This window comes from Clarias gariepinus, chromosome 2 (assembly GCF_024256425.1).
Source record: "Clarias gariepinus isolate MV-2021 ecotype Netherlands chromosome 2, CGAR_prim_01v2, whole genome shotgun sequence".
Classification (NCBI taxonomy): domain Eukaryota; kingdom Metazoa; phylum Chordata; class Actinopteri; order Siluriformes; family Clariidae; genus Clarias; species Clarias gariepinus.
This window is the reverse complement of record NC_071101.1, coordinates 36,841,089-36,868,598: the sequence shown is the minus strand read 5'-3', so window position 1 is coordinate 36,868,598 and position 27,510 is coordinate 36,841,089. Positions and strand designations below refer to the sequence as shown.

Genomic DNA, 27,510 nt, shown 5'->3' with positions numbered 1-27,510 from the left:
TAAAAAAAAATAATAACTTAAGGAACATTTTTTCATTTTGTCAAACCAAAAAACAACCAAGGAGGTCTAAATACTTTCTGAATGTATCTGAGATACAGTGCGGTAAAAAAGTATTTAGTCAGCCACCAATTGTGCAAGTTCTCCCACTTAAAAATATGAGATAGGCCTGTAATTTTCATTCTCTAGTATTTACCTCAACTACTGTATAAGAGACAAAATAAGATTTTTTTTTATTAATTTATTTGCTAATTATGGTGGAAAATAAGTATTTGGTCAACAACAAAATTGAATCTCAATACTTTGTTATATACCCTTTCTTGGCAATGACAGAGCTCCAACATTTTCTCTAAGTCTTCACAAGGTTTTTTACACACTGGGCAACATGGACTTTCAACTCCCTCCAAAGATTTTCTATGGGGTTGAGATCTGGAGACTGGCTAGGCCACTCCAGGACCTTGAAATGCTTTTTACGAAGCCACTCCATTGTTACCCAGGTGGTGTGTTTGGGATCATTGTCATGCTGAAAGAGCCAGCCACATTTCATCTTCAATACCCTTGCTGATGGAAGGAGGTTTTACCTCAAAATCTCACGATACATGGCCCCATTTATTCTTTCCTTTACACAGATCAGTCGTCCTGGTCCCTTTGCAGAACAACAGGCCCAAAGCATGATGTTTCCACCCCCATGCTTCACAGTAGGCATGGTGTTCTTTGGATGCAACTCAGCATTCTTTCTCCTCCAAACACAAAGTTCTATTTTGGTTCCATCTGACCATGTGACATTCTCCCAATTCTTTTCTGGATCATCCAAATGCTGTCTGGCAAACTTCAGACGGGCTGGACATGTACTGGCTTGAGCAGGGGTACACGTCTGGCACTGCAGGATTTTGCTCAGGTTCTTGTGATCATTTTGACCCCACAGGGTGAGATCTTGCGTGAATCCCCAGATCGAGGGAGATTATCAGTGGTCTTGTATGTCTTCCATTTTCTAAAAAAACGCTCCCACAGTTGATTTCTTCACACAAAGCTGCTTAACTATTGCAGATCACCAGGTCTTCCCAGCCTGGTGCAGGTCTACAATTTTGTTTCTGGTGTCCTTTGACAGCTCTTTGGTCTTGGCCATAGTGGAGTTTGGAGTGTGACTGTTTGAGGTTGTGGACAGGTAACGAGTGGAGGACAGAGGATCCTCTTAAAGAAGAAGATCAGAAATCTTGACTGAAGAACTTGCACAATTGGTGGCTGACTAAATACTTTTTTGCCTCGCTGTACTTTCTTTTTTTAAGCCTTATACCAGAGGTGCTATCATGAGCATTGAAATGGGACTTTTCTCATGTGGGATTGATCGAGTAAAATGTCCTTTAAATTGTAACCACTGTACATTAGATACTGTACTGTAGATCAAGAACATCTTGGTGAATGCACAATCTAAATAATAAGCATTGAATTTCTGCATGCAGCTGTCTCAAGAGCTGTTTACTGTTTCTTCTGGAAGAGATGTAATCAACTGTGTATTAGTGTCATTATAAAGGAGAACATCTTCTGTTTCACAACGCTAAGATAATTCAGCAGTAATGAGCATTACAGTAATGCCTTCTCTTTTCAAATCAGTTTGGGAGCAATAAAGTGGGAAAGCTTAATGATAAATAGATTGATATGGGAGCAATAATTGCTAATAAACATAATGACAAACAGGGACAGAGAAGTATATAAGCTTCTGGATGAGTATGCTAAACTCATCCAGAAGCGTATATAATAAAATATATTAGAATATATTGAAATATAATAACGTAACAGAGCGGGGTCACGTGACTCCACACGTGATAGTGTTTTTAAAGGGAAAGTAATCGAAAAATCGACCTGGGGAAATTTGATCGATTATAGGTTCTGAATGCCGATTTCGATTACTTTTCAAACAATCGCCCAGCCCTAGTTATCTAAATAAATAAATAAATGAATAAAGGATTTGTCTGTACATTGGTCAGGACCATTTTACATTTCATACATTGGAGGGCCAGAAACCAGTCTTAGTTAAAAGGAAAAAAAACTATACCTCTGTCTGTCTAAAAGTACCGAAACTGAGAGCCGTGCTAAAATTTAAATGTTGAGTAGAAGTGAAGTTATAAGCAGTTACACTATGTGCCAGATTATGTCAGAGCATCACACAAAACTGGCTAGACAGAATTTAACGAAACTTTGGAAGTAGTTCTGTATTTGTCAGAAGTTACAACTGCACCATAAATTAAATTAAAATGTTGAGTAGAAGTGAAGTTGAGTAAGCAGCTAAATCACAGCATGTAATGATTTTTTGAATGAATATAGTGCTTTTTTCCCTTGAGATGGGCGCGGCTATATGCGTCACTCAACAGAGCCAATCAACGTGATAGTTTACCATGTATAGACAGGGTATGCGGAAGACACAGAAACTACAGTACTGCACCTACACGCTGGCAAAATCACTGGCAGGACAGAAATTGATTTACTTCTGCAGTACTTACTGTATATTATATCTGCCTAAATACACTAAGTACAACTTGGCATAAATAATTCATAAGATACTTAATCTTACTAAATTGTATTTCTTTGTATTAATAAGTAAGGCTGAGAGTTCTGCTTTACAGAAAGAGAGGCAAACATGAATGTGGGCTTAAACCTAAAATAATAATATCTGACTATATTAAAGCCGATTAGCTCATTTTTAGCTTTAACATCTAACTCTTTTTTACAAACTCTAATATGCAGTTTGTGAGAAAATATGTAAAATGGTGGCAAGGAAAAACTCCCTGAGATGGCAGTAGTGAGAAACCTTAAATGGATTTAGACTCAACATGGAACCATCCTCATTTTGGAATTGATTTGCAGTCATACTGTGTGTTAGGCAGCTGGAACAATACTTGCACAGGTACAGGAACCCGGCTGGAAGTTTTAGCCACATCCCCCATATAGTCCTGACCTCACGCCAAACCTGGGAGGAGTTCCTGGGAGGCCATTATTTTAGACGTGATGCAGGCTGTCTAATCATGGTTCTGGCGGTATCCAAGCACTAACTGGGTTGAGTGTAGTAGTGTAGCAAATAATGAAGTTTTTATTTAAACTCTGTACTCACATAAAATCTCCGTGGTCACAATCAAGGGTCCTGCTTTGCCTTAACCCTCCTCGTATAATGTCAAGCAAACCTGAAGGTATTAATTATTTGGCCAGGAAAGTTAAATGTACTGTAGTTGTCATACTGGGGTAAACATTTTTGATGCTGGAATGAAGGTCATCAGATCCATGTGTACAAGATTCAAATTTAATTAGAGTGAAGCTTGAGGTCGGGTTTAGGACCTAAAAGCTATATTTAGCTACAGTTATATTTAGTTACACATATAGTTCAGTGAATAAGACTTGAACTGTGTGTGTGTGTGTGTGTGTGTGTGTGTGTGTGTGTGTGCGTGTTTTCCTCTCTTTTGTACTGGCCTTGCTCCAAGTCTCCCCATCCCACAGTCAGTGGTTCTGATTAAGCATGACTATATAAGGAAGCTGAGCCTTTTCAGAGAAACAAGGATACACGGAGGGGGTGAGACTACTGTAACAGGCAAGGCTAAAAAGAAAAAAATCATTATTATAATTGAAACCATGACAACTAATTATATGCGTATAGGAAATATAGCTACAAACTTATTTAATTTAGACGACTCACCTACAGAGGACATACATATTTACAAGCTCCAATAAATAAAAGTAAAATCTCTCTCTCACACGCTCTCTCTCTCTCTCTCTCTCTCGTCTATGTCACTAAATCACTCATACAGTATGATTATACAGTAGTTAGTGGTAGAACTATACATCTTGATGTTTGTAATATTACTGAGAGTGCCACCAAGGGGCGCTGTCAAACCACCATAAAGTTCTAATGTTCTGCTAGCTCTTCTACTCTGTTCACATATTTTAGATACTGGATAAAAGATTATTATTATTATTATTATTATTATTATTATTATTATTAAATTGAGCACATTTTACTTTTCATACATTTTTCATAAACAATTATACACCGAAAAAAAAAGGTTTAGGTCTACTTTACTGACACTGCAGAATAATCAGGCATCATCTTTTATTTACTGTAAATCATAATGTAAAGTCCAAAATTTATACCCAATTCTTACTGTACATTGTCTATGCTAATCTGATTTAATGTGTGCTTACCTCACTGTATGTACTGTGTCTTGTCAACACAGAATGCTGAGGTATACTGATACTAGCCATGACTAGTGGATACGGGGTTGGGCATAAATGGAATACAGCCGTCTAGTCCTTAGACAAGACACAGATCAACTCAGCACTGGGACTGCCCAAATAAAGCTCTGAGTCTCTTGTCTTGTCACTAGGTTACTAGAGCATATCCATCTTCTAATCTCTTTAAATTCAGTTGGTCATTCTTGAAATATTAAATATAATTTATTTATTTTTTTGTATAGTGTTTTTAGTAATGGTCATTGTCGCAAAGAATAAAATAATTTTATAGAATAAATTTTTTTTTATTTGACTATGAAATGTGTGTGTTGGTCTTGCTTTCCCAGGATGGTCTTCATGAGAGCCAGTTTCACCATGGTGCTTGATGGGTTTTGCAAATGCACTTGACAATACTGTTCTTGAAAAGAACTATTCCAGAAAGGATCACATTTCTAGATAGATAGATAGATAGATAGATAGATAGATAGATACTGTAGTTAGATAAATGGACATACAGTATGCAAACACACACACACCCACACTCCAGTTATATTAAAACTTCTGGTGGCCGCACGGCCTTATCAGCACTTTCCATTCTAGGCTACCGTCTCCCCAGTCACTGCTGTGCAAGTGTGAACATTTAGTATTACATCAGTTCATTTATAACAGCGGTGTGAGCAGGAAAGAAGAGCAATGTGCGCTTACTTACTCACTTTCACTCATCATCTATACCACTTTCTTCTGTGACAGGGTCCCGGGAGACTTTACCTTTATGGGGTGCGATTTCATCGCAGGGCACAGACATACACTCACATGCTCTTTCACACACTACGGGCAATTTGGGAACACCAAAAATTGGAGGAAACAAGAAGCACGGGGATAACATGCAAACAGAGCCGAGGCGGGAATCAAACCCGGAACCTGGAGGTGCAAGGTGACAGTGCTAACCACTACGCCACTGTGCCACCTTAGGCAGCATGCAGTGATTCATTTTTTGTGGTCTGAGGGTGTACCGGGTGCCGAAATGACTCACTGTAGAGCATAAACAGAAGCGCTTGGATATCTGCAAACTAAATTTGGAGCGATACTCTGAAAAAGGTGTAAGTTTCTTAAAGAGAATCATTACCAGTGAGAAGACATGGATTCAACACTGCAAGCCTGAGTGTGGAACAAAAACATCCTTAATCACAGACCAAAGAAAAAGTAAAAAAAAATTAACCATGAGCTGGAAAATTGATGCTTACAGTTTTCTGGGATTCTCAGGGGCCAATAATGGAACATTCTCAAGAAAAGGATTAAGCAGTCAATAGTTGTTACAGTGAGATGCTTATTGTAGAGCTGAAGCCTAAATGCAAGGATTAAACACAAAGCACTGCTATCCAAGGGCTGTGATCTTGCATGACAGTGCATGTCTGCACACCTGATCACACACAATGATTTTTTACTCACCGTCATGTATGTGCATGATGCATGCAAGTGTATGTACAGTATGTATGTGTATGTGGCGTATTTGCAAAACCCATCAAGCACCATGTTGTACCTGGCTCTCATGAAGATCTTCCCAACGCACATCAACTGTTCTAAGATTAGGGCATTTTTTGGATTCCTTCAGCATTGGTTTTCAATGAAAGAAGTAAAAAATCAGTAGAGACCACTGAATCAGAAAATTTGTCCAAACTTTTGCCTGGTACTGTATACAGTACTGCAAAGACAAAAAGGAACAACACAGAACCTTTTTGAACTAATCGTTCATTTACGTCAGAAAAATTGTACAGCCAAGCACATTGGGTTGCAGTATGAGTGTAGAGAAAAATGTACAGTAAGCTACAGAAAGCTCTGAAATGTGTTCAGACATGTGTTCTCACAATACACACTTTAACCTCAATGACTACAATGTTGATGCTGACTTCAAGACGTGACTAAAGCAAGTGCCAGGCTGCAACTTCTCATCGAGTGAAGGGATTAAAATGATCAAGAGAAGATATATTTAGTGTTTTTGTGCAGAATCGTGTAGGACACCCTGAACGACCAAATTAGTCTGTTTTAGATTGTGTTTTTAGATTGTGTTATTACACAGCATCTATACAATAGCACCTTCCACCAGGGGGCGCCCTACTTCAGCCTTCAGCTACTGTATGTTTCATCATCAGTTATTTATTTATTTAATAAGACTTGGCCCTATTTAAAAAGTATTTTAAAGCTCATAGTTACATCTTAGCACTACAGACATTAAAAAAAAACACACAGAGCTCCAATTTGCACTCGATCGTAACCAGTCCATTCTATGTCTTAATTCCATACCCGAGATAAAATCATTTTGCATTTCATTTTACACTATTATCCAGGGTTCAGTGAGATTCTTTGTTGCTAGTATGTTGGTGAAAAGAACGTGGATGATTTTCACATTTCTGTGCACCATGAATGAAAATCTAAGTGAAACCTCCCTCTGCATGACAGCCTGTGATGTAAGCTGAATGGTTACATACTTCCACAGTGGGTTTTTTAAAATGGATTTTTTATGAGGGTGATGCCAAATAAAAAAGGTGCATAGACACCTAATAATTAGGGTTAGTTAGGTTCAACTTACTTTAAACAATGATGCTAACTACAGTATAAGTTTTATCAGTTCCTTACCCATGATAAAATAACCAGAATAAACAGTGGAACTCAGACATGTCTATCAGCAGACACTCACAAACAAATCAGGTTTTATTGCTTCAGAAATTTGTTTTCGTTGAACCACAGCCAAATGCTCAGGCCGGCGCTGAGACTTTGAGATTTGAATAGCAAATAGCCACGCAAAACAGCAATCTCCTGGATTTGAACCGGACACACTTCACTTGATGTTTTACCAGTCTGACCTGCTTTTGGAATGAATGTCTAAGTGACGTTTTAATCATAAACCACCACTAAAGGAAAGCATCAAAACACAGATTACACTATACCGTAGGTCGGGGGCAAATTGCTAGCCGACCAGAGAAAAAAAGTGTAAAGTAAGGCCATACTGTGTGGATGAACGAACAGAAGAACACCTTGAGCACTGTAGTCTTTGACTGGTAATCCTATACACGTTCCAATACTTTTTGCATGGTGAGAAGTAAACAAAGAGGTGTTCAGAATCCTTATGCACCCATTTGAAATATGAAACCTTCATATACAGTACGTATATCAGTATTATTTGTATTAATACAGCTTATAATGTGTTCCCAAACTAAGGGTCACGACTCTGTATGAGGTTGCTCAATTTAAAAATAGGGTTATAAGAGAAACTCAGAATCTCCTCTTTTGTTGCATTTGTTTATTAGAAATATCAAAGATGTGTTTGTTGTGCTAATGTTTTATAAGTTTCAACTAGTACACACCATTTTACCAGAAACTCAGCAGGCAAATTGGACAACTTTTACCTGTGCACCTACCTCCACTAAACTAGCTAGCTAGCCTGTAATCCAAACTGCGTGTTTATCTGCTACAGTACTCTAGACAAGTATTCTGTTCTAGACTTAAAAACCTCTCATGTTATTTGGGGTTTATGTTCCAGTCTTATGGAGTTCAAATACTTTTGGAGGAAAGAACAGATTTAAAAAATAAATTTTAAATTAACAATCCCCTAGGATGAAAAACTATTGAGCTGTATCAGTTAATGTGGAAGTAAACACTACAGATGGGTTGAAGGATTGCAACTGGGTTTTCACAGGTATCATTTTGCTAGTAGTTTTATAACAAGCTAAACAGCTGTCTAACAGCTGAAGATGGACTAACCCTGGTAATAAATTAAGTCAGCACTTACAGTATCTTATAGTAATGAGCCATTAATGTCAAAAACCTTTAGCTTGACTTTCACAGTGAGTTACATTTTTAGAAAAACCAGCTACTTTCACAAAGCCAGTATTAGCTTAGCTTAGCATAACCTCACCTCTTATACAGCACAATTGTGCAATTCCAGTAAAGTTATTGCTGAGATTTGGGCCTGTTACAATCTTTAAAAATAATAATAATAATAATAATAATAATAATCAGAATAATCAGAATAAATTACCAAAGGCACAACATAACAATAAAACAATTGTCAGTTATTACAGATAGGCACTACATTATAATAAATATTATATCACCACAACATCCACATCACTAAACATCCCAAATATAAAACAAATTAAATATAAATGTAATTGTAAACCTACAAAGTTTAGATTCGAGAAAAAAAAACCCTGCACAACAAATTCAGAAATAATTTCAATTATGCAAATGTGATCTGTTTCTTCTTTTGTTTTTTCCATAATGAAGATAAGTTATTGACTTAAGTCCCATCTGTGAGTTGAAGGCACGAGCAAGTGACATTGTAACGCTAGCGAATCTGACATAAGCTGTAAGTGGCATCCATTAACATTACACTGTACAATCTCTACACTATATATACTATACATGTATACATACTATATGTACAGCCTCTGCATCTTTACATACATACATACAAATACACACAGCAAAGAGAGCCCTTCTGTTTGGCTAACAGTGTGTGTTTTTCTTTCTGTGTGTATATTGCGGTAGCTTTCTGTGGTAACCCAGGCAGGTCCTGTATTGTAGTGCGAGTGATCTAGCCAGGACAGAATAAAGAGAACTCCAGGAAGAGGACGAGGACATGACCTGTGTTACAAATCTGTTTCTTTTAACACAATGACTTCTAAGTCTTCTTGAGGTACTGAATGATCAGTGTAGTTGTAATGTAAAATGTGTGAAATCAGACTGTTTATGTTATTATAGCTTAAGTGCTGATTGAGTATAGAATTAAGCTAATGAGAAGGTGAAATAGGGATTCAGATTAAAAACAAAATTGAAATACAAGCCGTATCCTCGTCTTTACATCGGCTTTGCCATGTTGTTGAGAATGTCTATGAGGTGGTCGAGGCCGTAGAGGTAGCCATCCTCACGGTTGCCCTCTACCCAGGGGTTACGGTGGTTCAGGACTTTGCCTTCAGGAAGTGGCGTGGTTTTTCCGAAGTCTATCATCCACACTTTTGCTCTTTCGTGCTTGTCGTGGACAAAAAGAAGAGAGCTTCCGATCACCTAAACATGACAAAAGAGTTAGTTCTATTGGACAGGAATATGGCTTTTAGAACTCATTCTTTGACAAAACACTTTCAATTTATGATCCGAACCATTGCTTCCTTTTTCCATAAAAAAGTGATGAATCCTTTGATGAAAAGGGAAACATTTCAAGCCTTTTGTAGGATCATTTCCACTACCTGTTTCAATGCACCTACAAAACCCAAAGCTAAAAAAAAAAGTCTACTTGGTAAAAAAAATATCTATTTTTTTGTCAGGCCATCCTCATCAAGTGAGAGTAGACCAAAGAATTATTCATTCAATTGTCTCTAGGTATTCCAGTCTTTGTTTTCAGTGTCCACTCTGTGGTGTACACTATTTACGTGATCATCCCTTGAACCTTTGCGTTCTGCCTCACCTTGCAACTCTTATATGGCCATCGGGTTAAGGGGCCTTGCCCAAGGGCCCAAGAGTGGCAACTCAACAGTTTCGGGGCTTGATCAACTGACCCTCCGATCAGCAATCCAGACTCTCAACCAGCTAAGCCACCACTGTCCTGAGCCAACACTGTCCACCACTGTCCTTTAGAATGATGTCATTATTGCTAAAACGCAGCACTTTAGTGAAACTTGACCTGTAGTCTCCTAATGATTAAGTAAGCCATTGAGACAGACAGCGCAGTTTTGTTTACCTCATGCGTCTGGAAAAAGGGTGATTTTTCCAGAGTTTCCTTGATCTCCTGTAGCCGGCTGAGATATTTCATCTGCAAAATGAAAAGGAAAAAAAATTACTCAGTGTGATATAAACATACAGATCAGCTTCGCATAAGATAGAATAAATGTACAGTACATGCCAGGAAATATTAGAATTGAATAAAAACACAGTTTCAAGCACAATGTACAATTTTCCCCTGCAGTGTTTTTGCTTTTAGGTCTTCAACTTCCAGTAAATTCCAGAGGAAATCTTTGGGAGGTTTTTTAGGTGTTCTCCAAGCTCCTTGGCAAACCCACAAAAGTTTCACACTGGCCAAAGGCCGTTACACAAACACACAGACTCACACACACATACACACTCTCCCTCACTCACCAGGATATTCCTGTTTCCTTTGAAAAAATCCTGGAAGGACTCAGTCAGTTGTTCCCGAGTCCTGGTCTTTTTAAAGTCTCTGTTTACAGTCCCATCTTCCTGCTGTGAATAGGAAAGTCAGAGTCATCATGACATTAGAGAATGTATAAAAAGGGAAAAGTTTTCATGTTAGATTAAAATGCATATGTTTTATATATATATATATATATATATATATATAATGTATGCATTTTAATGTGAACCTGAACTTTGTATTAGTTTCAGTTGTTTGTTCTTTATACTATATATATATATATATATATATATATATATATATATATATATAAAGAACAAACAAGTGACCCTTATACCTATTCCTCAAACTAACAATCACAGGGAATCCCCATACCTTGAAGTTGGACAGGTTGCAAGAATAATTGAGAGGAAGGGAGAGAGTGAGAGAGGTGTGGGGGAGTGCAAGGTTGAGGTATATCCCTAGCCTTTTATGGTTTTAAAACAGAGAAATGTCTGAAAAGAGACCTAGACCAAGAGCTTTTTCCTCATATCACTAATTAATAAAGGCTGCCTGGAAAGCTAAAGACCAAATAAGGTTCCTCTTAATCCTTTCCTCATCCAATCCATGGTTTAATTTAATTAGCTGAGGCTTTTGAACCAGTATTTTGTTCTTTTGACATTTTCCGATGAGGATTTATTTGGGTTTGCATGGCAACGGGCACTGTGCTTGAGAAATCTTGTTCTGCTGTCACTAACTGATGCTGTGGTGAAAATAGAGGTGCCATTACCAGCCTATATGGATGACAGGAACATTTACCAGAGACAACGCTTCTTTAAAAATGGGATAACCCATTTCATGTCTGCACTAATGTAACACAATATAGCCAAAAGTATGCGGACACCCGACAGTCACACCCTATATATGCTTGTTGAACATCTCTTTTCCGTCTTCTAGATGTTGGAGCATGGCTGCATATATTTATTAACAATGATTTTTTCATGGAGCTTTAGATTGAAGCCATTTTATGGAAATGATAATTTAGCACACCAAGGCATTATGGGCAACTGTGTCCTTCAGTCTTTGGGGAAGAACCACATATGGGGTTGGGGGTCAGGGCTGCACTTACTTTTGACTATATGATGTATGTACAAGGTGAATCCTTGTTTGTTTGAAATGACCCATTACCATTATGGACTACATGAAGATTACATAGAAAAAATGTCATGAAAAAGAAATGTCTATGAACGTGTCTTTTTCTTTAAATCTATGAGTTATAATACTATAAGTTTCTTAAGGCATTGTCACTGTTGTATCACACGGTTCAATCATTAAATGCAAAGTGGTCCAGAATGCACCACTGCTAGAGCTCTGCTGATGCATGGCTGTAATGGATCCTATTTACTTTATTATAACAGAGAAAATAATAAACTTCACCGGAAAGGCATCCTTTATTATTCGTCGTCATTTAAGTTGAGTCTTCTCTTAAAAGCTTCTCGGTAATAGTGTATTATGGCTAAGGTATGTTAAGTTCTGTTTAATTAAGTTATTATATACAAATACATATTGCTAACTTTTAGTGAAACTATCATAAATAAGATTTAGCTATCTTAACTGCTCTTTGCTTTGTATGCTCTTGTTGAATCAGAAAGGTGTCCATATGTGCCAGAGTGAAATATATATCTATAGACATATAGAAATATACTATAGACAGTTTGTCAAATGTTTTTGGATGATTTATTGTCATTTGTCTCACCTTGATGCCTTCAATGCGAAATCCCAGCGTTGCTGTAGAGCTGATTGTCTCTCTCCACTGCATGTAGCGCGGTTTGGTAACGGCTTTCTGCTCAGTTTCCTCTGGTGTTGGAGCGTTTGGGTCCACTTCAATCATCTTCTGGTACATATCAGCCCTCAGAGTGGGCTTCTTCCTGGCTTTTGTTAACTCTTCCTCCAGATACGTCCTGTGTGGCACAAACTCTCCCATATCAATGTGTATCGTGCATCTATTTAGACACACTAAATACTTTAAACATGTTAGGTTTGTATGTGCTGCATATGATGAGGACCAACCTGACACCCATCTTGCAATCCATGACGCAGGGCGTTTCAAACTCCGCTAGCAGATCTTCCATCTGATTGTACTTCTCACCATCCTTCTCCACGTCTCCATGGTAGGCCGGGACGTACGGCTTAAGCACGTCGTTCATCAACTGAATCAGGCAGCGCTGCTCACACTCACAGTGCTTTTTTAAGATGCACCCATATGCACCAGCCTTAAAATTACCTGAGAGATACACAGACAGAGCACAACAGAGTTCATGGAAAAATCCCTAAACTAAAACACAGCCTGTAATCCACTTTTCAAAGAGTTTCTTAGCACAAGAACACTTTATTATACAAATTATACTGTACATATACAATCCAGATACAATGAACTCCATAATTACTGGTATAAAAATATGAAAAAGAACAACATAAAAATAATATATTCAAAACGTATATGAATATTTAGAAAATATATAAGAAATGCATTCTAAGGGCTGGGTTATAATTATTGGGCCCACCATTTTTTTTTTTACTCTTTTTATTTCTGATTTTAAGTTAACCTTCAAATGTTTTGGAATTAATACAAGACTATCCCTGACTTCCTGTTTCAATGAGGTATAAATAAGTTCAATCCCCATGTGAATTAAGAGTTCATATAAGTGGAACCAGAAAAATACTGTACGTTGTTAATTCAACACTGCAAGAGGTGACAGAGGTAAATCAGGCAATAGCTACTATACAGTACACACAGTAGGACAATAATTAGAAAAGATTAAAGCAGCCTAACTAAGAGTAAAAGATCCAAAGCTGGCCGAGGAACAAATTTGGAAATTTGCAAATCTACATTTAAATACCACCTCTGTGCCAGCAAACTACCTGGTGGACTAGAAAGGCAGAAAGCCTGAATATTATAAGGATAGAATAGTTAATATCCAGTGGGTTATGTGGTGAAATGAGACAAAAATTTAGGTTTTAGGCAAAAAAAAAAAAAAAAAAAAATCTGTGTCCAGGAGATTCTAAATGAAAATCTGACGGGAAGCTACAACTCAGCAAGCCGGCAAAGAGTTGCTTCAGGTTTAACAAGTGTTTCAGGATATACCTCAGTTAGCTTAGCAAAACAGGATTAACCAATTATTTAAGGTGGCCATACTGTACATTCTGACATTAATTGTATTTGTATTTTTTGTATTTTTGTCTTGGAATGAATGTATTTAGTTCATATTCCCCTTAAAAGAAAAACTAATTAACCACAAAGACATGGTGCCAATAATTCCTGATCTGACTTTAAACTTAAAGCAAAAAGAAAATGTTCTGCCTTTACTAAAAACCTACCTGCATGGCCTGCCAACTGGATCCAAGGGTACTTCTTTTTAAAGGACATTAAAAAAGGTGACCATTGTACCATGTTCTTGATCTTCTTCCATGATTTATGCTGTTCAGATGACAGAGTGAAAAATAGGTTAAAAATCACACAACACCTGTATATAATGGAAATTATTGCAGTAATCATAAAGAGCGCTTTCTTGAGAGCCTGAGGAAGGAGAGAGGGAGGGAGTAGATTTTCCTAGATTAGAATACACAAAAAAGCCAGAGGTTACCCCAGACCACCTTTAGGGAAAAACATCAGAGATGTGCTTTGCATCTATTTGGTCATCACTTTGACTATTCTTGATCAGCTTGACAACAGATGGCTTTGGGGAAAAAAAGGGGGAAAAAAACCCTGCAAAGCCAGTGTAGCAGCCTTTATGTATTATAATTTTAGGATATTTCATTGCATGATGTCTGTGCATAATGAGCAAATATTGCACAATATTTTTGGTGCTCAAAAAAATTAAGGAAAAGCTTATTTCCGGTTAATCACATTGCATTTATTTTGACACATATTACAATTTTAGGATTTAATATCTGATATTTAAACTGAGATATGTAATTATTAAACATACCATTTGGTATTTAAATGTATTTATCTATGTTAATGGCAAATGATGGCACAAATGGTTTCATTAAAAAAATGCTTGCCACTGTTCACTCACCTCAAAAATATTATAAAAAAATAAACTGGTGGTTAAATTATAGGTAAACTCTAAACTCTAAGGTAAAAATTTTATCTTTTTGCATTCAAATAATTGCATAAATATATATTGCATTTTTTTGCGGTTCATTGCACACTTATATACATACAAATAATTGTGCACTAATACACACACACACACAATTCTCCCCCAAGCATTGAAAACAGTCTTCACCAGAACACAGTAGGTAAACAAAGGTACACACATGCATAGACTCTATGTCATCAACTCCATCATGCACTGGTTAATAGCTCTAATTACAGGATGTCATATGGAGTGCCCTCTTTCACACGCTAAGCCACAGTATACCACTAACCACATGGAAATGTGCAGCAAGAGTCATGAGTAGAGCACTTGGTTGTTTTTGTTTGGTAACCTGTGTTATTGAACTCTGCTTTATAACATTGAAAGGCTGATATCTCTCTATTCCAGTTTGTCCATTAATACGTCTAAATAAACAATAGGCCTAGGGAATTCGTGAAACACCGGATACCGTTTCGCACTCGTAATCTGACTTGTGATGTTTTATGATGATTTTAGGGAAATGTGTAGAGAGGAAAAAAAACAAGAAGTATATCAACATATCGACTGCAAGAAACAGGAGGTTATACAGTCTGGATAACAATTTTAACATCTTATATAGATGAAAATGATGATGACGAGTTAGATTAATTGAAATTGGGATTCATATTCAGTGACCAATTCATCAGGATCAATGCTCAGTTAGATTACAGCTTTGGGATTCAATAATCTTACAGTCTTGACAGCAATTTCCCTGTATTTCCCTGAACACATACTGATCATCTTTTGGATCCATGACTTTCTAATGCAAGAAGCAGGACATAAAAACATCTTCATGTGTTTAGTGTCCATAATAATTACTCTAACAATCATTTACATGAAGACACAGCAAACAAACAAAACGACCAGCCAAACAAATGATTACCTGAATCTCTTTTGTGATGAGAATGATAGATGTGGCAAGAAAATTGATTGCCGGAAAAAGGAGACTCCAGATATGCGAAGCGATAGACATGATGTCTACAGGATGGTGCCAGTCCAGTGTGCTGCACACAAGAGCACTATCTAGCAGAACTTAAGAGAATGGAAGGCAGGGCAAAAAGGGCCTCTCATTTGTTTCTTTGCACAACAGTAGTAAAAAAAAACATCCAGGCCATGCAAATGTGCCAATGTGGTACACACTTGTGCCAGGGGCCATATGGAAAGCCTTCAGCCTCGAGCCCAAGGGCTAGGCAAATCTCAGGTCCTTTAACCTCAGCAGGAGGTCACCTCAGGGTATAAGGGAAAGTGTGGTTGCCTAATCAGTATCTCGTCAGAAGTCAGATCTGCACCATCAGCTTCATCATGCAGAACAAGCAGGAAAAACTTATGTCACTTTCTCAAGTCCAACTAACCCTGAACTAAGCTTGCACACACAGTGTAAACTGGAAACGAAGTGTTTTCAGACTTTTTTTAGACTTGTGCAAAGACATTTGAGGTTTTTTGCCTAAAATTGAAGAAGACAAATCAGTGGACATTGCAGAGAATGTTAAAAAGGTTTTCAGATATAATTTAAACACAGAGGGGTCACGTTAGGGTGAAACATTTATTGTTAATATTATTACTATTAATATAACTACAATCAAAATGAATAGAAATGATTGATTAAATGAAACATTTTGATTTTCTGCAATCGTATGCAAAAACAGCATTGTGTTTAGGTTATTGTTGATGTTTGCCATGGTAAACAGAAGTGCTTCCATGCAAACTAGTTTATAATTGGTCAGAATTCCTGGTTTGCATACAGCACTGTATTTGCATGCCTAGAACCAGGAACCAGGGTACGCCTAAAACTTATCTTTAACAATTACCACCCTGCAGGATTAAGGCTGTTAAAACATTAATAAAACTTTGCATTTAAACAATTTGTTGCCGAATACTATTGTCCACTAATCAAAGATCAAAGGTTATGAGTGCGCCTAAGCAACGCATATCAGGTCAGGCATTAAGCTGAAAGTGAGAGTTTGTGGTGTACGTGTAATGGCATGCGACAGCAGTAACGCTGAAAATAGCAGAAATCTCCATAGTTTTTCAGAACGAAGCAGTAAGCTCAACAGCTAATCCCTTCACCTTGTAGTGAGGGTTGGTCTATTCTATATGCTGCTAGCTCTCACTTCAGCTCTCCACCCAGATTGTGTCACTGTACACGCTCGCTATCAATAGGCTTCAGGTTTGCCTAAAACTGTAGAGCGGAAGTGATGGTGCCGTATCATAGGGAGAGCACTTGGTAACCCCTTGGTCATGCCATTGTTCTGATAAAACTCAGCCAAGCTATATTGAGCTTAAGGAAATGGATGGTGCTCTATTTTTTTTTTTCTTTTGCAGCATCCCCTCGGCTTCTCTGGCCTTGTTAAGTTTCCACTGAGTGCTGCTAAGAACGAGGAAGTGGCTTTTAACCCCCCTCGAGAGGAACCTCTCAAGTGAAGACAGGAAAGCACCAGTACTTGATGACAATACTTTCCACATCTGTGAACCAAAGGTGTAAAAAAAAAAGCACACTAAAAATGCAGACTCTTGTGTCTCTTTTTTCACATAAGACACTCGCCACTGCGCTGTTTATCTGACTTGGACCTCATCCTCATTAAGGCTTTCATTCAGGGTAGTGATACTGTACGTCAGATTTTACTCCATGACGATCCCGTCAAACACTTGTAAAGATGCACCATGACCAATGAAAAACGAATTCTGAAATGTACAGCTAAAACACAATATGAGGTCACAAAAGAACTAATTCATATTTTAATCATTCAAATAACACATCATCATCAGTGAGCATCACTTTGTCAGTACCTGAACTATATAACAAATACAAAGTGACTAATCAGAAGGTTTTAATTTCCCCGGAACTACACTTTCTCATGTGCCTGTTTTAAAGCAGTCTAATAATATACACTCAGATTTGGATTAATGATAAAGTCCAGAACAATCTAAAACAATAAGGACATTCAATTCTTTTTATTCTTAAGAATCACAAGAAAGTTATGTCCTTGTGCAACACAACCCAACCATAATGTACTGTATATGAGCTGATATAAGATGCTGATATAAAATAGATAAGGACGAGTTAAGGATAAGGGTCCTGAGTAACAGCGTCTTGCCCCCCCAGCCCCCCCCCAAAACATTTTTCTTTCTGATTTAGACCAATTTCCACCTGGTGCTAGGGGTCTTCCACATCAAGGCTACTACTCAATCAGGAATGGCGGAAGACTATTACGTGTTTTCTCCGAACCACAAGCGCCAGCCGACCGCAGCTTTTCAAACGGCTCGCTCGAGTATCATTTATATTGTTTAAAAAAATGAAGTGCACATAAATATATATATATATATACCATCATAACACTTTTTAGTTTTTGCTAGATTAACTAGATTTAATTATAAATTGACAGCATTTACACACACACACACACACACACACACACACACACACGCACACACATTCATTTAAAATAATAATAAAATATATGTAGTGGGATGTAGTTGTATGGTCCCACCGACAGCAAAACTCAAACCTGTATCCCTAAAACTGGGATCCTACAGCCATAGCTACCTGAGATACAGATAGATCTAAAAATCTATTGAAGAAACAAATCAAATCAATCAAATGAATGAAACCAAAAATACAATTCAAAAATTGGTTGTATATGTAAAAACTTAAGACGCAACCTCATTTCCTCTTATGTCTGTTCCAATCACTCAGCATTAAGCATCCCAGTTTTTCACTGGTTCATGCCTTAAGAAGTTTCTGAAGATTCTTTTTTATGCTTGAATATTTCTGAAGCCAGTATGTGCCTTAACAAATAAAAAAATCTTTCTGATCCGACCTGAAACTGGTGGGGTACTGGTACTGGACAAAAACTTGCCAAATATGAAAAAATATATAAAAAAAAAACATTCAGACTAAATTACAATAATATTGAGAAAGTCTGCTCTTTGAAAGCAAAATATGCAGAAAGAAGGGGGGAACACTTCTGCACAGCAATGAATATATGTGTGTGTGTGTGTGTGTGTGTGTGTGTGTGTGTGTGTGTGTGTGTGTGTGCGTAAGAAAGACTCCTTTAAGGACAAAGGGAAACCCTGATGTCCTCGGATCCTCAGACAGAAACACAGTAAAGGGTATAAATATGCACGGCACGTGGCTTCCTAGTGAGTAGAAACTCCCCAATGGTCTGAGCATGTCTGAAAAACGCACGCTACGGCATCTTCTCGCGAGTAAACAACGCCTCATTAGCAGTGTACGAGGTAATTTCCCTCTGTGGATATCCTCTGTAGTGCAACGGGGTGCACCGCTCGCATTAAAAAAAAAAAAAAGTCAGATGAACTTCCTGTGTGTTGCATATGAAACAGCTCACTCTAGCAGAGCTGCTGTAGCAAAGAAGGCCAGCTGTTTGAAGCAGGCATGCCTTGACGTCAGCTGGTCGCTAGGCAACCGTCAACCACAGGGGTGTTACATTTTCCACTGCTCAGAGTTTTCAGATCCTCCAACAAAAACAAGCCTTTTGTACAGGTCAAAGTATCGACAGTATTGGCTTGATAAGAACTTTTCCTGAAACTTTTCCTAACATTAAAAAAAACAATGTTAAAATCAGTCTTAAATTTCAGCATCCTCTCTAGTACTTTCTTGAGAATTACAACAACCATTAAAAAAAAAATTTCTTAATTTTTTTTTCTTTCTTTCTTTTTTTTTTTTTTTAAAGCATCATGGTACCCAAACAAATGCTTTAAAAGACGTGTGCCTTGCTGGGACGAAAAAACAATCATCCTGATCCCATGTAGAGGTCTGGCCATGACTGCACGTAGCCTTAATTATCAGGTTTTCTTACTGCTTGTTCGAGCTATACGCTCAGAGTGAGGAAATATTTGGAGCACGCACACCGCCTGTAGCCTCCCACTCGCCGTGGGCTCGTCTCAGTAAAACAGGCAGGCCTAGGCATGTGCTTTGTAAAGTATGCATACATGCACCAAGACTAGGACAGGAAAGAGTTAGTTTTTTCGCTTTGAAAAAACAACAACAACAACAACAACCAGTACGAGTTTAAAGCTTAGTCATAAAAATTTGAATAAAAAATGCCTGAAAAGATGAAATATTAATTCCATAATATATTAAGTTGTTAGTAGTGTACAGTAAGAGTAAAATACTACAAAACTGTGATTATATTGTTTTTACTGATATGAGGAGCCAGTTTATAGCCTTTATAAGCAACTGTGAATGAAAAAAAAATGGCTGTGGTGTCTAAGTGGCAATTGGTGTTTGGGGTCAGAGCTGACACCAGTTATAACAAGCGGCCACACGCTTGTTACATGTCACTGCAAATGCACTACTACACTTCTACTCTTTAGCCAACACCCTGACACACATCACTGTCCTGATCTACACAGCATGTAAGGTTAAACACTGGAAGTACGCTCAGTCTTGGATCGAAGCAGAAAGAAAATGCCTACGGCATGAGCACAAGCGTCACTTAAATAAACTTTTGGCATAAATCCAATGCACAAGAAGTATTTGACTCATTCTCTGTTCCTCACTTTCATGCACACCCTTCTTTTAAATGTCCATATTCGGCAAGACATAAGAAAACCTGTCCAGGTGCATTCCAGAAACTGAAAAGAAAACTAAATATCTTTAGGGGCTACGCAATGTCATTATCTCTCTCTCTCTCTCTCTCTCTCTCTGTCCATTTTTCACACTGAAGAGGAAAAGTTCACAGTCCTGCATGTGCCTACCTGTAAAGAGCTTCACAACAGGAAGTTCTAAAGGGTCTATTTAAATCTGTCAGCTCCTCCCTTGAAGGCATGACTGATTACGCTTTCTATGCATGATCTATGAACTTTCTGCAGAAAATTCTTCTTCTGCAGAAAATTAAGTTTTTTTTTTAACTGCCATTTAAGCCTGTATAGCCAGCTCCAGGTCAATTTTATTTCTCATTTTAAAGCATTGCATTATTTTATCCTGGCTACTATAAACAATCTGGTAAATACTGTGAAACACCTAATGTGGGCTTATGACTGACGTACAGTAAGACTGAAGCTAAAACTAACTCCTGAGAGCTCTAAAAAAAAACAAAACTGTTAACAAGTGTTGTTAACAAGTCTCAGGATGTAGTGTATTTATCTATGACACAGCATCCACAACATAACCTTAATGTCAAGCCAAGCCCTAATGGAAACTTTTTTTTTTTTAATTTGACCAAAACTGCTGATAACATTGCTTAAGTTTCCAAAACGCCACAGTAATGACAAAACACATTCACAGCTACTGGTCATACAAGTAGAAAAAACATGCACACATTTAACACCAGCGCGAATTCAGAAATACATTGTGCCATTTCACTTCATGCTAATCAAATCACTAGAGGTTAGGGAAAATCAAGTGTCTGGAAACACCACTATAATTTAAATAATAAATAAATAAATGTATTAAATAAATTTTAAAAATAAATATAATAAATTAATCTTAGCAAGTAAACATATCTTGAATCCAGTCAATATTTTGTGTAATATTTCTCCTTATTAGAAATAAGAAATATTTGATGACATATTACACAATTTTTTAAGAACAAATGGCATTTTTTTTCATTTCGTAGAAAAATTATCTGTTTATATAACAAGAAATTTTTGTTTAAAATATGTCAAGAAATCAGCATAATAAGCTTATATTTGGTTGCATTTGTATAAACTAATATTAAGAAATTGTAGAAAAATTAGAGTAGATTTAAGACTTTTTTTATTTGCTAAGATGCTGTTTTTTGCAATGCATTGATGACAAAATGACTAGTAGTGCAGACGATTAGTCAGGGGCTCACACACACACACCCACACCCACACACACTAAGGTATAAACATTTAAAGCAGGACTTCTTCTATCCAGAGTGGAATAAATACCATAAGTAGCTTGGATAAAACAACGTTAGCAATTTACATTTCAGGCCTATTAAAATTTGTTCTATTGTCACATTTGTTTTAAATAAATTTGCAGTGGTGACCACCAGCATCCTTAAAATTATCAGCAAAGTCTACGACACTCACTCTGTCTGAACCCAAGCCAGGACATGCACTAAAGCATGCAGGTACATAACAGTGCAACAATTACACTGCTGATATGCTTGTGCATTATCTGGCAAATAGTAATGGCTTTTTTTAAAAAAAAAAAAACAGAGCAAAAAATGTTTCTTCTGAAATAAATTCTTTAAAATGTTTTGACAAAAAAAAGACAAATAAAATAGAGCAGGACAATTCTTAGCATCAAATGGATGAAATGAGCTAAACTGTCGCAGGTATGTAGACCAAAAGTTATTTATAAAACAAAGGGCAAGGTACAAAATTCGGACTCACTGCTTTCTGCTGCGGCTGGAGGAATGCTGGTGTTCGTTCTGGGTCGCTGGAAAGGTCCTCCTCTGATTCTTCCAGCGATGAAAAGCCGGTAGAAGAAGCAGATGAGGACGAGAGTTTGCGCAGTGCTTTAAATGACGGTGGGCCGACCTGTGGTTCCTGACCCTCTCCGCCAGACTCTATTCCATGGTCTGTCACTATGACCGCCGGGATGGCAGCCCTCTCCTCAGTGTCCGCCTGAACCTGAGCTCCTGTTCCTTGAGCTCCGTTCGTAGTTGTCCCTGATTGCATAGTGGCAGTCAAGTCATTGCTAGTGCCTTGTGATATAGTGACGCTGTTGACTGACCTATTGTTTCCCTGCAAGCTATCGTCTTCCATATTTGTATTAATAGAATGGTTTTTTTCTTCATGCCGTTCCAGACTTCGTGAGTTCTTTCCGTTCTGCAGCTCCTGAGGGATGCTACAGACATCCGTAAAGTTTAAATCAGGGACAGAGCTGCTCTTGACTTCTTGAGGTATCTGAGGGCCCTGTTTCCGGGAAAGCCGAGGGCTGCGCTGGAGCTCCCTGCTCTGTGCCTGAGCAGAAATATGTGCCTCGAACAGGTCCACCTTCTTGTTGACCTCAACATTCTGGAGCTCCCTGCTGCGCAGGAGCTGCTGAGCAGCTCGCCGCTCTTCCTCTTCCTGCTCTTCCTCTGGGTCTGTTCCGCTAAGCCTGCGCACACGAGTGCCCACATTCACCCCCAGCAGGTCAGGCGGGCGACAAGGTGAGCGCGTCCTGGAGTTGTTAGTGCTGGTCACACCAGAGACAAAGACAAAAGACATGGTGGAAGAGCTGGGACTCAAGCTAGTAGGGCTATATGGACCACTATTCCGTCCTAGCAGTGGGCTGTAGGTGGATCGGTCTGGCACTGGAAGAACAGGCCTTGCAGTCCTAGGGCTGCTCTTATCAGTTAGGTTATTAGGGTTCATTGTGAGTAGGCAGTTCAGGGCATAAGCAGCCATAATAGAAGGCTGGCTTTGTCCATAAGCCCTCCCATTTAGGTCTAGTCATCGATATCCCTCTGGCCTGTGGAGCCAACCATCATGTGGTCAGGGTTAAAGAAGGCAGATTTGTGGACAACACAAGATAATCCCAGCTCGGGTCCGTCATTCACTTCTTCTGTGCACCCCTGATACATGTATCTGTGCAAACTGTGAAAAGAAAAACAAGAAGGTTATAGACTTGCACTAAAAAATGGATTATTGCAATAAGAAGGGTAAAGAGGTGTTTTCTTTTCCCTAACCATTAAACACATTGGGAATACAACATGATGCTATTATTATCTTATACCATCAAATTACACAGTTATTACAGTTATTAACTGATAAAAGCCAGTATAAAGCAGCAACATACAACATACCTGGGCACCAACTCCAAAACAACGTGGTAATGAATTAGATCCACCTCAAAACACCTTGAAAGACAAATGAATCTCTTAATCAGCAAATCTTCCCGTTTTAAATAAACAATCAATCTAATAGTATATAACTGTTGTGGATTTAATCTGTTTTAATTTTGATTTACTGTTAATATATTTCAATTAATGCCTCAAATAATTTAACCTTTGTTTAGTTGGGAATATTATATTACATCCAAATGTTTTAAACCACTAAAGGAAAATGCAAGGCTTGTCCTTTACCGATGCTAATCATCTGAGGCATTAAAGAGAAACTATTCTGGGAGACCCTCCCAGTAATGATCACTGTTGTTAACTAATGAAGTCATTGTTCCGACTTTTTTAAAAGCATACAGAATGCTATGAGCAGTCAGCTTAAGTATTTTGGCCCTTCTACATCAGTTTTTTTCTTCAAATCACTCCTCATGATAGACAACACAATTCTAAAAATAAAAGTGCCATTAGCCATCGGTCAGGAATGACATAAACTGGCTGTCTAAAGTTTACATGATCCCCTGCTTGTCTGTACATACATACATATACCATCTTATCCCATATTTATTCTCTCTATAATACAAAGCTAAAACAAAAAAAAACGTTGGTTTGGCGTGTAAAATTAGTTTGGGCTTAGTTTGCTTAGTATGTGTATATTTGTACACATTTTTTGCAGTTGTTTGTGTTTATGAAGTTTGTCTTGTTCATCTGTTTCTCAATTCATAAGCCTTTGTGTTCAGTTTACGGTTTGTTGGTTTATTTGTTTGCAGTTGCTTCAATTTGTCAGAATCCCTTCAGTTTGTAAAAAAGAGTTTGTTGAGTTTGTTTGCAGTTGCTTTAATTTGTTAGGTTTATTCGAAGGTCCTTCAGTTTGTTAAGTTTGTTTGCAGTTACTTTAGGTTATAAAGTTTCTGAGCACTTTCTTTAGTTTGTAAAGTTTGTTGAGTGTATTTGCAGTTGCTATGATTTGTAAAGCTTGTTCGAAATTCCTTTAGTTTGTTACGTTTTTTAGTTTAAAGTTGCTTCAGTTTGTAATATTTTTATGTTCGCTTGACGTTTGTTAGTTTGTAGTTTGTTTGCAGTTGCTTATACAAAATTCAGTCTGTTAAAGTCTTTAGTCTACCAAAAAAACCAAACATTTATTTTGTATATTCATATACCAGAAATTTTATCTAAATAAGCAGAGAGTAGGTTTAGTTTGGTCTCCTCATGCTATCAAGTACAGTCTACAGAACAACTCAGAGAAAGCCAGTAAACACGTGGTGACAATCAGATGGGTGAAAATAGGACCATGAATGAGTAGGCTGAAGCAAAGCAAATGTGCTTTAAACTTGTTATTTGTGTGCTGTTTTTGGAGTTGCTTTGTTTGTTTGTTTGTTTGTTTTACTTCAAATATGACAGGGATGATTCGAATAGATGACTAGACGGATTCCTTAAGCTGTAAAGGGAATCTTCTCTGAAGCCTCTCTGTGTGATAGGTATAAATATATAAATATATAGATATAGATATAGATATACAGCACGGACGCCAGGTGTGATGTTTACCGACAGGAAAACAATCTTCTGCTCTTTGCATGAATTAGACTGGTTGATTAGACTGTTAGACTCTCATTAAGCCTGTGTTAGTGGAGAGTAATCTTTCAGCAGCGTTCATGTCCACTGTGTCTAGTAGATCTCCTGCTTCTGGATTAAACACTAAACCCGCTTTGTGAAGAGATGAAGAACACGAGTCGGGTTCTTACCTCGTCGTGTTGTTGTTTGGCCGAGGTGTAAACCCGTTCGGTTGCTAACCGCCGCCGGTCTGCGTCCAATCAAAGCGCGTCCCGAAAAGTTGAACAACCGAGAGGAGAAAAAGCGCTCCAGCAGCTTGACTTCGGCTCGGGAGACAGGAGCGGAGCCTCGGGGTGTAATGCGGAGTGTGTGTGTGTGTGTGTGTGTGTGTGTGCGGGGTGACTGCTAGCGCGAGCTCGTGCGCTCCGGTGCGGTTTTTGGGCATCGAGTCCTCGCCTCGGCGTCTGTCTCTCTCTCTGTGTGTGTGTGTGTGTGTGTGTGCAGTGCACAAAAGGCAGGAAGGAAGTTGAAACTGACAGTCACACTGAACTGAACGGAACTTCACTGGGCATGAAGGGAACAGCCTCCTAGCATCCCAGAGCTCTCAGGGTCTCTCTCTCTCTCTCTCTCACACACACACACACACACACACACACACTGTACACTCACACCTTAAATCTTGTCCGGACTGCGTCTGTAATGCAAAAACCCCTCCTTTCCACAGGCGTATGAATTTTTTTCATTTGTCTTCCGAAAAGTCTCAATACTTTTTTTCGGGAAATTAACCGAAAACATCATCTACATGGTTTGCATTCTTTAGTAAACACATCCGGTATTGTACACCATGTAACTGCTTCATTATCTAACAGCTTCATTATGATCATTTCCTGTATGCATGCAGACTTTTGGGACACCCTGTATACTGTCTAGAACCTTATGCATGGCCTGCTCATGGGATGGATTACTCATTCGAGTTTGAATAAAAACAGATTTATATATTCACAAGGGAAAGGGTTTGAGAATGACAAAAATATCAATCTTCACAAAGTCTGCTGTTTCAGTGTTTTTAGATCTTTTTGTCAGATGGTAATATGGTATACTGAAGTATAATTACAAGCATTTCATAAGTGTCCAAGCCTTTATTGACAATTACATGAAGTTTTAATAAAGGCTTTGACACCAAAAAGTCAGTATTTGCAGTGTTGACCGTTGCATGCTGTCAGTCAACTTCTGGGCCACATCCTGACTGATGGCAGCCCATTCTTGCATAATCAATGCTTGAAGCTTGTCAGAATTTGTGTTTTTTTTTTGTTTGTTTACTCGCCTTTTGATGATTGACCACAAGTTCTCAATAAAATTAAGGTCTGGAGAGTTTCCTGGCCATGGACCCAAAATACCAATGCTTTTTGTTTCCCGAGCCATTTAGTTATCACTTTTGCCTGACTGCAAAGTGCTTCATCATGCTTCATAGAAATTCTGATCGAGACCACTCCCTTGGCTGAGAAGCAACGCCACACATGAAGGGTCTCAGGATGCTTTACTGTTGCCATGACACAGGACTAATGGTAGCGCACACCATCATACATTTGCTTGAAGTTATACCTTAGTATACCATAGTAACTTTTGACAAAAAGATCTAGAAACACTGAAGCAGCAGACTTTGTGAAATGTAATAATTGTGTCATTCTCAAAACTTTTGGCCACAGCTGTACACACCCACAAAAATTGGCCAATACTGATATAACGGCTAAATTAAGTTTGTAAAGTATGTATTTATATTTAATTAGGTAAGCACATCACTCACTCACTCATTGTCTGTACCACTTTATTGTGTATTCAGGGTTGCGTGGGGCCTTGAAGCCTATCCCAGGATACTTAGGGCATGAGGTGGGGTACACCCTGGATAGGATGCCAATCCATCGCAGAGCATGCACATACGCACACATACTCACAAGCACATTCACACGCTATGGGCAACTTGGGAACACCAATTAGGTTACTCTGCATGTTTTTGGACTGTGGGACAAAACCCTTTGGAAACCCACCAAGCACTCAGACCAGAAGCAGTATTCAAACCCAGACCCTAGAGGTGAGGTGAGGTGAGCACATGCCTACTATTATTTAGCAATTTTTTTCCTTACCTGTGTGTTTTTTTATATATTTATTTATTTTCCTGGTATATAATAATGTGCTTCATAAACAAACATGCAAAATTCTATTTTGTTCACAAAAACTTCTTACATCATTTGCATTTCTTTGTAGACGCAAATCAACTCGTGTTTAAACACCTGCATTTACAGTTCAAGGGTCGTTCAAGTCAAACCAGGACTTTTGTTTGTGCAGAATAACAGAACAAACGTTAACAACTAAAAACGTCCCTCATTTCTTCATATACTCTTCCCTGACTTCCACACCCTCTTCTCACAGAGATCACAAAGATGTAGGTTTATGCAGCAATATATATATTTTTAAGATTATAGTAACATAGTAACACCTGGGCCATGACCAGAGCAAATGATTTTGGTAATGATGCACATTGTCCAAGTTTACAATCACATACCTATATATATATATAAATATATATATATATATATATATAATCATATCTTATCCATCATTTATCCATAAGTTCATATATATATATATATATATATATATATATATATATATATATATATATATATGAACT

The 27,510-nt window shown here is 38.0% G+C and overlaps 1 protein-coding gene across 2 annotated transcripts; it reads right to left on the bottom strand.

The window, feature by feature from the left end:
* Positions 1-7,495: 7,495 nt before the first annotated feature.
* On the bottom strand, positions 7,496-25,419 carry itpkb (inositol-trisphosphate 3-kinase B). Of its 2 annotated transcripts, XM_053486938.1 has the most exons (9): positions 25,013-25,419; positions 23,241-23,294; positions 21,841-23,031; positions 13,712-13,811; positions 12,404-12,617; positions 12,090-12,294; positions 10,342-10,443; positions 9,947-10,018; positions 7,496-9,276 (listed from the first exon to the last, which is right to left on the bottom strand). In XM_053486938.1, the coding sequence occupies exons 3-9, from the start codon at positions 22,840-22,842 to the stop codon at positions 9,070-9,072; spliced, it is 1,902 nt and encodes a 633-aa protein (XP_053342913.1). In that variant the 5' UTR covers positions 22,843-23,031; positions 23,241-23,294; positions 25,013-25,419; the 3' UTR covers positions 7,496-9,069. The 2 variants fall into 2 exon arrangements, with proteins under 2 accessions (XP_053342913.1, XP_053342922.1); XM_053486947.1 differs by lacking the exon at positions 23,241-23,294.
* Positions 25,420-27,510: the final 2,091 nt, after the last annotated feature.